Here is a 12,311-nt window from a genome sequence, read left to right on the forward strand (position 1 = left end):
CTACTACTACTACTACTACTACTACTACTACTACTACTACTACTACTGCTACTACTGCTGCTGCTGCTGCTGCTACTACTACTGCTACTACTATTACTACTATTATGACTCCCCCTCCTCCAGCAATGCTTTGGGTTTCAGAACACTAGCTTGGCTCAGTCTCAGAATGAGCCATTTCCCATCCTCCTCCTACTCCTCCTTCCCTCTAACTCTTCTCCTTCTGGATGGCAAAAAACCTTTAATTATTTTGCTTGGCTTATCAGAGAAGGCAGGCATTAAATACCTTTTTCACATGTCATTTCTCTCTACAGTTTCTTATGAAGATTCTGGGGTTTGTAGAGGTTTTTTCAGCTAAGAAACTATAAAATATGAAGGAGAGATTAAATCTTTAAGACCCCTTGATAGTTTTGCAGGGAAAAAAAAGAAAAAAGAAAGAGAGGACAGCCAGACTTCCACAGTTACTTTCTTCAGCTAATTCACTCTTTTCTGATCACTGCTTATTTAAGCCCTGCTACATTTTGCCTCTGCTCAAGGCAACTTTTTTCTTAAAGGGGACAAATCTCTTTTTTTCCTGAACAATTTAAATGCATCGGGACATAAAAGAACACTTTTTAGTTGTTTTCATTTTGTTTTTAAAGACAGTTACAGAGTGGTCTGGGATGAGAGATAATACGAATCTCATAGGAGAGATGGGATAAGAAATCGCTATTGTTAGGTACTATAATGATAAATACAAAAATAAATGAGGCAAGAAGAGAGAAAGAAAGGTCTCAGTGTCCTTGGTACAAAGTAGATACGATGATACAAGATGTCGGGGGCCACTCTGTTGAAAGAATTGCTATAATATGGAGGGAAAAGAGGAGGGGGGAGGGAAGAGGAAATAGGAAGTTATTTCCTTTGAGTAGAGCCCCTCTGTATGCTTTCTGTTTAAGTAATTAATGCCAAATAATGTTCAGCTATGAATATTGAAGTAAAACATCAAACAAATTGGAAAATGCTCCAATACAAGTAGAGTGATAACTAGGTCTTTCAGTCTGAACCTTAGGTAGCTGTGTTGTGATAAGAGTTTTTTTTTAATCAAAGAACATTTAGGTTTTTGGAAAATAATGGTTGAAGCAGAAAACATCATTCTTTAAAGAGCCCCTTTCTTCAAATCCTTAGAACGTTTGGGCCACCTGATTCTTAAGGCAGCGATAGACTAGGGCTCAATGGACTAGACATCCAGACAGACTAGACGGGGTGAATAAATGTTGTGTCTAGACAATAATGGGTCATGGTCAGGAAGTCAGCTAGTAAAAGGAAGGGCATAAAAATGTCATAAATCCAAATGAGAAAGTAGGGCTCCAGGTGTGGGAGTTCAAGTGTTATTGAGGAGAGAGTAGGACTCTAAGGAGGAAGGCAAACCATCGTCCAGGAGATCAGGCACATCCACTCTGAGAACCTGGGTAACAGGGGACCAACACCCCCAAATGTCAACAAACCAGGTTCTAGAACCCAGACACACAGAGAGAAGGTAAAGGGGACCAGAGCCAAGGCACAAAGAGATCAGACAAGGGCATAGTGCAGACAGAGAGAGAATGGTCAGCAGCAACAGAGCCCAGGCACAGAGAGAGGGGCCAAACAGAGGCAGGGCCCAGACAGACAGAGATCAGTCAACAGAGGTAGAGCCCAGGCACAGAGACACCAGAACTGGGTGATAGATCCAAGGAACCAACAGCAAAAACGACCTTGATGCTCAAATAGTGTTGGATTCCATAATTAAGGGGCAGTATGTGCATGATGGGAAGAATGCTCTTTGGGACCAGAAGACACCTGGCTTCCAGGCCTGTCTCTAACACCTATTAACTGTGTGACTCTGAATAAGTCATTTAACTTCTTAGATACAGAACATAAGGCTTTGAAAAAGGGGATCTCCTTACTAAGAATTCTTTATGTCAGTGAAATCCTGGTTATATTGAAAAAAAGAAACCTCATTGTGATGGTGAATAAAAATAAAAATATAAAATAAGATAAAATATAAAGATAAAATATATAAAGAGCTTCCAATAATTCAACCAATCCACAAGCACTTATTAAGCACCACTGTGTGCCGAGCGTTAGGCAATGGGGAAACAAAGGAAAAAAATAGTCCCTCCTCTCAAGAAAGGCTTGGTAAACCTTAAAGCAGAGTGGGTAATAATGGTAAAGCACTTAGTAGAGTGCCTGGCAAATCTGGCCTCAGACACTTACTAGCTGTGTGACTCTAGACAAGTCACTTCATCCTGTTTGCCTCAGTTTCCTCATCTGTGAAATGGCAAACCACTCCAGTATCTTCACCAAGGAAACCCCAGATTAGGTCATGATAAGTTAGACATGACTGAAATGACTGAACACAGCACAACAATATAAGTGCTATCATTATTATTATCATCATTTTATGCATTTAAAAACATTGTTCTCAGATGGGGTACATAGACTTTACCAACCTGCCAAAGGAGGCCATGACACAAAGAAATTAAGAATATCTATCTTTAAGAAACATATCTCAGCTATTATATTTATTATTATATGCTCTTTGCTCAGGCCAAAACTGGGGTCAGAGTGGGGATGGACTAATGCTCGGTGGGAAGAAACAAGGACAGATGCTAGCTCCAGGCAGGTTTTGATGCACATTTTTAACTACTTTGCTTTAATTTACATTCCCAATGATACCATAAGGTCCTTGAACAGGAACCTTTGTCTTAGTTATCTTTTTTCTTTTTTAATTAAATCCCCTTCAACAGCTAGTACAATGACTTGCATTGTTTGTCACGTGTCATCAGTGATTGATGTGCTAGTCACATTCATAAGAAACCAGAGCTCTACATTGAGGACACCCCATCTTCTGACTAAGCATATGCACAGGCTGTCCACCATGCCTAGAATGTTCTCCCTTCATACCTCTGCATACTAGTTTCTTGACTATTCCAAGAATCAGCTCAAATCCCACCTTCTGTAACAGGTCTTTCCCAGTCTTTCCCTCCCCCTCCCCCCTCCTATTATTGCCTTCTCTCTGAGACCAACAACAACAACTTCTACTCACAATGCACCTATCTTGTATGTACACACTTATTTGCATGTGGTCTTTCTCATTGGAATATGGACATCTTGAGGTCAGGGACCAACCCTTCTTTGTATCCCTAGTGCTTAGCACAGTGCCTGACATGTATTAGCACTTAAATGCTTGCTGACTGATTAACCCTGAGAAAATGATGATGGTGAGGATGATGATGACAGTGATGGTGGTGGTAGTGGTGGTGGTGGTGATGATGATGATAAGGAGGGGGATGGTGAGTATGAAGATGATGACAACTAACATTTATATATCACTTCAAGGTTTGCAAAACACTCTACCTGATAACTCATTTGATCCCCCTGAATGGCAAAAAATAGTGTCTATTGTAGAACTCAAGGCTTTTCACTATCCTTTTTCAAGAGAAAAATCCCACCAAATAGACCACAGCCTGGAGCCTGCAGATTTTTCTTGACAACTTCTCTGTTATTTTCTTTTATCCTGGGCTCTCATTCCAACACGAAATTTCAATCACAGTATATACATATATCACCTTACATTCAGTACATGGATCTCAGCATAGGATGTAGGGTTGAAATGACAACTTGCCCTGGAGATGAAGAGAGGCTGTCCATACAAGAAGAGGGTGTTCTCAGAACCTCATGAGAGAAGGTCATTTGCACATGTCTCTGTGCAAATACATCTGACTCCATACATAGATATGTGTTTGGAACAAATAATAGAAAAATTGTGGACATATGTTTTGTCTTAATTGAAGCTCATAAATACCACATGTTAACAAATCCAAAGGTTTTACCCATTCAGCCAAGTGACTCCTAGTACTTTTGTCTTTTAAATGGGTCAGTGGAAAGAGGACCCCAATTCAAACCCCACTTCTGACATTTACTACCCTGTTCGACCTTGGACAAATCCTTTAGACTCTCTGGACCTCAGTTTCTTCATTTATAAAATCGACTAGATGATGTCAAAAGTTCCTTTGCATCTCCAAATCTATGATCCTAAGACTCTTATGTTTAATAATTTATTTTTAAACATAAGGATGCATCTTAAATAGCATCCTTTAATGACAGATATACATAAATAGGATCTTTTTTTAATTTGATGCTGAGACAAAGAATTCTCGGTTTCTTAAAATTGTTTTTGTTGGATTATTTTTTCCTCAATGAAAGACAAATATTCAGACAACAAATATTCATTCTTGATGCATTCACATGGTAGATTTTGCAAGAAGGGCATTTGGGGTTTACAACTGAAATGACTGTCCTATGCTAACTCCATGCTGTGGTCTATCAGCTATGGCTGATGCTACAGTCGGCATGGTGAAGAGTCACTGTTGCCAGGAGAGGAGTTTTGCATGAAAATAAACAGCTCTTTCTCCTGACGTTATCACTGGTGATTGGCAGAGATGATTTGGGCTTCAGAAATAGTACTGAGATAACATTACATCTCCGGAAATGCATACATGTAACATGTCTTCTCCATAAGAGAGATATTGTCTTTCTTTCTCTCTCTGTCTCTGTCCTAGCTTTCCCCTATTTTATTTACATCTGGTTTTCCAATTCCAAACAAAAGCTAAATATAAATTTGAAACAGGTAGACCTTCCCTTACTTGCCACAAGTGAGGTGATCACTCAGCACCCCTCACCCACTCTTCTTCTTCATCATTTAGTTCTTCTAACACAGGCTGGATGACTACTTGTCAATGACAAGGTCAGAGGGGATTCATGCTTTGGAAGGTACATGAATCAGATGATCTCTAAGAGTCTATGATTCTTGAATTTTCACAAGAAATTTTCATTTTCCATTACTCATATAACAAGCATGGATGATCAGGAAGGTGAGTAGTATGCCACAAAAGACCTTGAATAACAGAAAAAGTAATTTAGACTTTATTCATTGGGGGAAAATGTTTTAAAAATAACCATTTTTGAGCCAGATGGTGATAATCACAGCTGTGATTTCAGAAGATTATTTTGACAGCATCATACAGGATGGATTGTCTAGGAGAGTCTAGGAGAAGATTGGTTAATAATAATAATAATAATAATAATAATAATAATAATGATAATGATAATAGCTAATGTTTATACAGCACAGGCTATTGCAAGAGTACAGATGGCATAGGGTGAGGGCCCCAGGTTGGGTGGTGGGAGAGACAGTAAACAGAAAGATGAAGATGGATATCAGAATGCAGACTTGACAGTTTAAAAGGCTGAGAACCAGACTAATGCTTAATTAGAGTGGGTGCAATGAATATCCCTGTCTGCTCAGTAAAAGGACAGGGTCTCCACTGGATCATTCTGAATTGCCGGTGCAAATTTTGCCTGGGAATGGCTCAAACTCAGTTCCATTCAGCAATTTCCATGACGGTCTCCATGGAGATGTCCCTTATCTTTCCCATGTCCTCTGTTTTGATTAGTCAACTTTATAAATGAGGGGTTTTGTGATATAGGACAGAATATGAATGGCAAAATAAACAGATGAAACAGTAAACTGATTCGACGTTGCTTGGCTCATGTGATGATTCCTGCAGTGGCATACGGAGCTACTCCAAACCAGTCCCATGATCCTAGAGCCAACAGGTGCCGCAGGTAGTGTCATGCTCCATTTGCTACTTAGGAAAGACCAATGGCTCTGAATTAGAGGACTTGATTTCAAATCTCACCTTGGATTCTTACTACCTATGTGACCTTGGGCCTCTCATTTTTCTCTCTGGGCTTCAGTTTCTTGGTCTATAAAATAAAGGCTTGCATCTCCTGATAGAGGTGATAAAGACAAGATGCAGAAGGAGACATAGACTTTTTTGGATACGGTCAATGTGGTCATTCACTTTGCTTGATTATGTATATTTGTCACAAGGATTTTGTTTTTCTTTTTTCAATGGAGAGGAGCAGAGAAAGAGAAAAAATCAATTTTTGTTGATAAAAACAAAATCAATTTTTAAAAAAATGAGGGGTTTGGACTAAGTGGTCTCTAAGATTTCTTCCAGCTCTAGACCTATGAGGTTATGGCCCATCTAGTCCAGCATACCTCATGGGCTATGACTGGGCCCTGACTGGGCATCCCATACCTATCAAGTGGCAAGGGCAACATTAGAAGCGGGTCTTCTAGGTGACCGATCTGGTAGTGCTTCCCTCCACATCACTAATATCCAACTCAAATAGAAAGGAATCCATGCAGGGCTACGTGCTGACCTAGAAAACCACAAGTCAATATTATCTATGTTGTATGGTATCTTTATTTATTTTGTTAAACATTTCCTAATTGCATTTTAATATGGTTCCTTTGCAGGTAGACGCTGGTGGCCACAAGTCTGATGCCTCACTCTACACCACACTGTCTAGTCTCCATTTCAAATCAGAATTTTAGGCTCCACCCTGCCCAGTGGGCAAATGACTTCATGTCTCTAAGCCTCAGTTCTCATCTATGAAATCGGTACAATAATATTTGCACTTTGTTCACATGATTGTTGTGAGGAAAGTGCCTTGTGAACCTAAAGTTCTATAAATAGGAGTTATTAGTCCCATCGATACCCACAGAGTAATATGTGACCTAGTGAATATTCATACACTTTCAGGTCAGCAAAGGAGATGACCTTATGTTAATGAGGTTTCTTCCACGGTTTAAAACCTTTCATCTATTATACAAGCATTGGGAATTCACTACAGGAGAGAGAGCATGGAATAGTGGAGGCAGAATTAGTCCCAAAATCAAGAAGACCTGATCATGGACATGAACTCATCAGGTCTCACCTCGGACATACTGGCTGAGGCACTAAGGAAGTTGCTCAACTTCTCCAGTGCCCCCAGGCAACACTCTAAACTTCTAAATTACCAACAGTTCCTAACCCCTAGAATCCTTAGTTTCCTTCAAGGTTCATATCAAGCTATGAGTGTTTTCTAGCCAAAATTATCTTATATCTACTTTGAATGTACCTATATTCATATATATTATCTCCCCTTAGTAGACTGTAAACTCTTTGTAAGCAGGGGCTATTATTTTTTTGCCACTATATCCCCAGCACCATAGTAGGCACTTAATACGTGCTACATGATTTACTTATTAATCTGCATTGGTAGAAGGCGTTCTCCCAGCAATTAAATCGAGGCTTCGTCCCTCACCCCCACCAGAATGTCACTATAGTCCAGAATGGTGCCCAGAGATGGAATAGGAAAGACTTGGACATAACTGGCTCCCGTCCACCATGATACAAATGGGCTAACATGAACAGTGTTAGAAGGATTAAAATTCGGTGGCAGAAATGAGTAAATTAAAAATTCAGCCAGAATGCTATTCAGAGATGCTATGCTTCATATGGAGGCTGTAATCTAACCTGAATCACTCAACTCAAAGGGCTGATTTGTGGGTTGGATTCCAAACTCTTTATTTTCTCAAAAAAATGTAAAGCAAATTTGGCACATGTTAACAGGAACCAGACAACCAACCCTGGACTATTGGCAGAGCTTCCACTAACTTCAGCAAGAACGTTTCTAGAAGGGCCAAGATGTAAATTTCCATTAAGCTATAATATCCAATGGCACTTTGAGGGGGCAAAGCTAGGGCTGAAGTGGTGTCAGTTTGCCAATCCCAACAAAAATGAAAGAATCCATGAATAACAAATCCAGTGCCATTACAGTTGTTTGTATCCATCAGGGTGATTAACAAGATGAGAGGAAAATGATCAGCTTAAGAGGTAGGGCAGCAGCCCAAGTATTATGTCCAGCTCTAGATATCTAATAAAATAACAGCCCTGAGATCAAAAGTCTGAAATCCACAAAGGTGAAAGGTCCAGGGGTGACTGTAGACTAGGTAAGAAAATAGAATCTCAGTGAAAAAGCCATGAATTCAAAGCTTCTGTATAGAGCAAGGTCAGGAAAATACCAGGGAGAAAGAGTAAATGGGTAGAAAGACTGGGCTATTGAGGAACAGTCTCATAACCACCAATCTGCTAGATGCTTCACTTCCCCACTCAAACGTGAGCTCAAACACTTGTAAGGCAACAGTCATTTAGTGGCATATTCCCAATCTTGACTCCTACCAACCAAAGAATGCATGTAACTCTACTGGAATGGAAGACCTTTTTATTCTACCCAATAACACAGAAACATTTGCTCCTTCAACATCTAATTCTCTGAAGGAACTCTATGACTCATAACTCATATGACAATTAGTTAACACTGAACAGTGGTGCATATTCAGATAATAGAAAATCAGAATACTATTCGACAAATAGATCAATGAACAGAGGGATAATTCACTGCATCCATCTCTCTAACCAATCCCAGGCTTTCTTGCAGATGCTGTCTAGAGGATGCATACACAGCTGGAGCTCAGCAGACAATGAACATTGCCATATTAGAGGCAAGAGGAAATAGAGACTCTACTTACTAAACAGTTGGCAATAGAGGACCTGTAAACTTCTCTTCATGGTATCATCTGGTCCTGCTTGTCCTCCAGTTTATTCATGATTCTGTCTGGGAGATGGAGAGAAGAAAATTTATCATGAGAATGGAATCATTCTTTTCCCTTCAGGGAACATAATCCAATCCAGCTGTTCAGAAATAGTTCCACTAATGTCTACCACGGGTGTAATGGACCATTTCAAAACACCCTCAATATTATCACTCCAGAAGGGGGTCCTGGCAATGGGTGAACCATAAATAGTTCATTTCGAACACAGCCATCAATCAAATTCTTAAACTGTGCATCTCCCAAGGGAAATTCCAACCAGAATGTAAGAGTGAAGATCTGGCTTCAAAGCTTTGGAAGGTTTTCCTGACAACTTGTTTGAATTCCTAAGGTCAGAAATAGAAGACAAAAAAAAATTCTTTTTACATACTCTCCAATCCCCACCCCCTCCAAACAAAATGTTCTTAATACTATGTGTGTCCATGTGTAATTCTGGATGAATGGTTGAACCCATGAGGAGTCACTTACAAGGAGTCACTGCTCTCTTCATCGTTTAAGCCCTTTATGGCTCCATATTTATGATCCCAAGGAAGCAATTTCTGCTTCACATAGTCTAAGAGGAAGAGGGCATGGGAAAAATTGGGCAGAAATCAGGCAGTGGACAAATTAGAAGTTTGATAAAAATTGAACAATCATCTCCTTCCTTACTCTTTCACTGGTTCCACCCAACTTTGGTCCATTTGCTACACAGATGTATACTAGAAAAATGGAAAACGGAAGCTTATTCCAAATCAATGAAATTATAACCACTTCTCTCTCTTCTCCTTTTATGCTTGACCAAAAAAACCCTTATGAGGGAGGGAGGGGGAAAAGATGTATTAGAAACAGCAAGGCTCAGAAGAGCTCTCAGTTTACAATCTGATGATCTGGATTTGAATCCTGCCTTTACCAGTTGGAGAAGGAAATGGCAAACCACTCTGGTATCTTTGCCAAGAAAACCCCAAAAGGGGCCACAAAGAGTCGGACGAGACTGAAAAATGACTGATCAACAACAACTCTAACAGTTACTGGCCATATATTCTTGGGCAAGTCATTCAACATGGCTGGGAATAAGTATTTCTTAAAATAAAGGGGCTGGGCACAATGGCATCTATGATCTTTTGCAACTCAAAATCTATGATCCCTGGATTTGAAGGTCTACAGCAATAAAAGGTCTACACCAATAAAAAACAATTAATTTAATTGCTCAACTCTCTTCCTTAGGGCTAATAAAAATTTTAAATTAATAATGGACATTTATTTGAATGTTCTAGGGATGTTCTATATTATTATGGACTCCAATAAATAAAAATACAAAAGAAAGGCACCAAATTTCAGCCAATCCCATCAGAATATGAACAAAGATATTTCAGTCATCTATCTTCAGGCAGGTTTGAAAGTTTTAAGCTTCTTTTTTATTATATTTTTGTCTGAGGTTTGGATTTATCCATTTCCCTCCTGATTCTGCTTCTGACTCTCTGGGATTCAACATCATGCCTCAGCTGCCTTCTCACCCTGGAACATCGCCCTGCCCTGTGGCCCTCTTCTCCAATTGGTGAGTTTGTCCTGGAGCCTCCATTTTGGGAAGGGCACGGGTCAGCCATCCTTTACTCGCCTCCAAGCTCTTCTCACTCTCCTGGACTAACCACCAAGCCTCCATGCAGGTACCACCTCCCATCACCTTTTAATCTCCCTTTTCTGTGTTGTCTTTCCCTATCTGAAAATAAGCTTTCTGAGGGCTGAGGCTGTCTTTCCTTTTGTTTGTGGTTGTATCACCACACCTTAGCACAGTCTCTAGCACATAGGAAGTGCTTAATAAATATTTGTTACTTGCCTATTTTTATTCAATAATAGATGGCCCAAGGGGATTAAAATAATAATGATAATAACAATCATAACGCATTGCTTTATAACTCTATCATTTACTGTTAGATTCCTTCACGTCAATGAAGTAGTTCTTAATATTAATAGTAGTTTATTTTATCTAGCACTTTACTGTTCACAAAGTACATGCCTGACAACAGCCCTGTGAGGCAAGTAGTGCAAATATTATTTTATGCATTTTTCAGATTACGAAATTTAGACTCAAAAAGCTTAAGTGACTTGCCCAATACAACCTGTAAATGACAGTTAGGACTTGAATCCAGGTATTCTACCTCCAAATACTGTTCTTTTCACTATACCAATTCTCTTCAATTTAATGAGACCAACATTTATTAAGGGGCTATTATGTATAAGACTGGGCAACCAGGTGTCACAGTGGATAGGGCACTGGACTCCTCCTAGAGTCAGGAGGACCTGAGTACAAACCCTACCTCAGACACTCAGCTGTGTGACTCTGGACAAATCACTTAACCCTGTTTGCCTCAGTTTCCTCATCTGTAAAGTGAGCTGGAGAAGGAAATGGAAAACCACGCCAGTATCTTTGCCATAAAAACCCAAAATGGGGCCACGAAAAGTTAGACAGGACTGAAATGACTGAACAACAATAAATGTATAAGACATTGTATTAAGCACTGGGGAAACAAAGGTAAGGGATCATGCCCTCTAGAAGCCTACATTCTGAAATGGGGGTGGGAAGGAAGGAGTGAGAGAAGTTCAAATAATATGACACAAAGTAAACTATGACAAAGAAGTCCAGACAGTGGACAATGAGAAATTTGGGAAAGGACAAGGTGTTTTCAGCCGGGACCAGGCTTCGGTGAAGAGGTACTGCCTAAGCTGGGGTTTGAAAGAAGAGGATTTCAGACAGGCAAAGATGTGAAAGAAACGCATTCTAGGACTGGAGGACAGACTTGTGAATGTACATAGCCAGAGGGGGAAGGATAAAATCAAACAACGATTGGTAAGCTACTTTGACTTGAATGTACAATGTTTAAATGGGAGTGGAATGAAATAAGTCTGGAGAGTTAGCATAGAGCCAGAGAATGGAGAGATTTAAATGCCAGGCTGAGGAGTCTTTTTTTTTTTCTTATAGGCCAATGGGGAGCCACTGAAAATTTTTGAGCAAGGTAGTGACCATGGTCAAGGCTTGTGCTTTAGGAAGATTATTTAGGTGGTTCTGTAAAGGACATATTAGAGAAAGAAGAGCCTGGGATCTGGGAGATCAATCAGGAGGCTATCTGGATGGTTTAAGTGAGAGTTAATTACCTCCTGAGTTAGTTGGTAGTATTATAAACAGAAAGAAGGGAACAGATATGAGACATTACCAAGGTAGGCCCTGGAAACTGATTGATACGGTGAATGTGTTAAAGGGAAGAGTCAAAAATATCTGAGGTTTTTAGTTTGGGTTACTAGGAGGGGATAATGGTACCATGAATGCAAATAAGGAAATTGGGAGGAGGGTTTGGCTTTTTGGGGAAGGTAATGGTTTCAGTTTTTCACTTGTTTAGTTTGAATTTGAGGCAAATGATGGGGAACAGGAGAGTAGACATCAGGGGTCAGTACATTTTATCCAGATTTGGGCATTATCTGCATAGAAATAATATGTGAAGCCACAGGAGTGGCTGAGCAGGAGAGAGAATATAGATAAAGAGAAGGAAAATCTGCATTTAAGGACAGAGGTTTAGGGAATACCCACACTTAGGGATCAAGAAGAGGAAAATGAACCATCGAAGAAGACTGAAAATTAGAACACATACTGGTTGAAGAACCAGTGGAGGGTCATCATGGAAGCCAATGTTGATTCTCAAAAAGGAGGGGGTGGTCAAAGGCATCAATGGAAGGAGAATGAAGATTGATAAAAAGTCAGGCTACTGACTATTCTCTCCAGAGGATGCATAGTATTAGTATAATTCCATAAGTAATAACT

General features: G+C 39.8%; 1 protein-coding gene across 1 annotated transcript in view; it reads right to left on the reverse strand.

Moving 5' to 3' along the window:
• TMEM108 (transmembrane protein 108) overlaps positions 1–12,311 on the reverse strand; it is a 375,444-nt gene that overhangs the window by 187,285 nt on the left and 175,848 nt on the right. The window contains exon 3 of the mRNA XM_027872487.1: positions 8,441–8,526. Coding sequence (XP_027728288.1) covers positions 8,441–8,480 — 40 coding nt within the window. The 5' untranslated portion in view covers positions 8,481–8,526. The remainder of the gene's footprint in view (positions 1–8,440; positions 8,527–12,311) is intronic.

Source organism: Vombatus ursinus, unplaced genomic scaffold (genome assembly GCF_900497805.2).
Source record: "Vombatus ursinus unplaced genomic scaffold, bare-nosed wombat genome assembly UNPS02014799.1, whole genome shotgun sequence".
NCBI lineage: Eukaryota > Metazoa > Chordata > Mammalia > Diprotodontia > Vombatidae > Vombatus > Vombatus ursinus.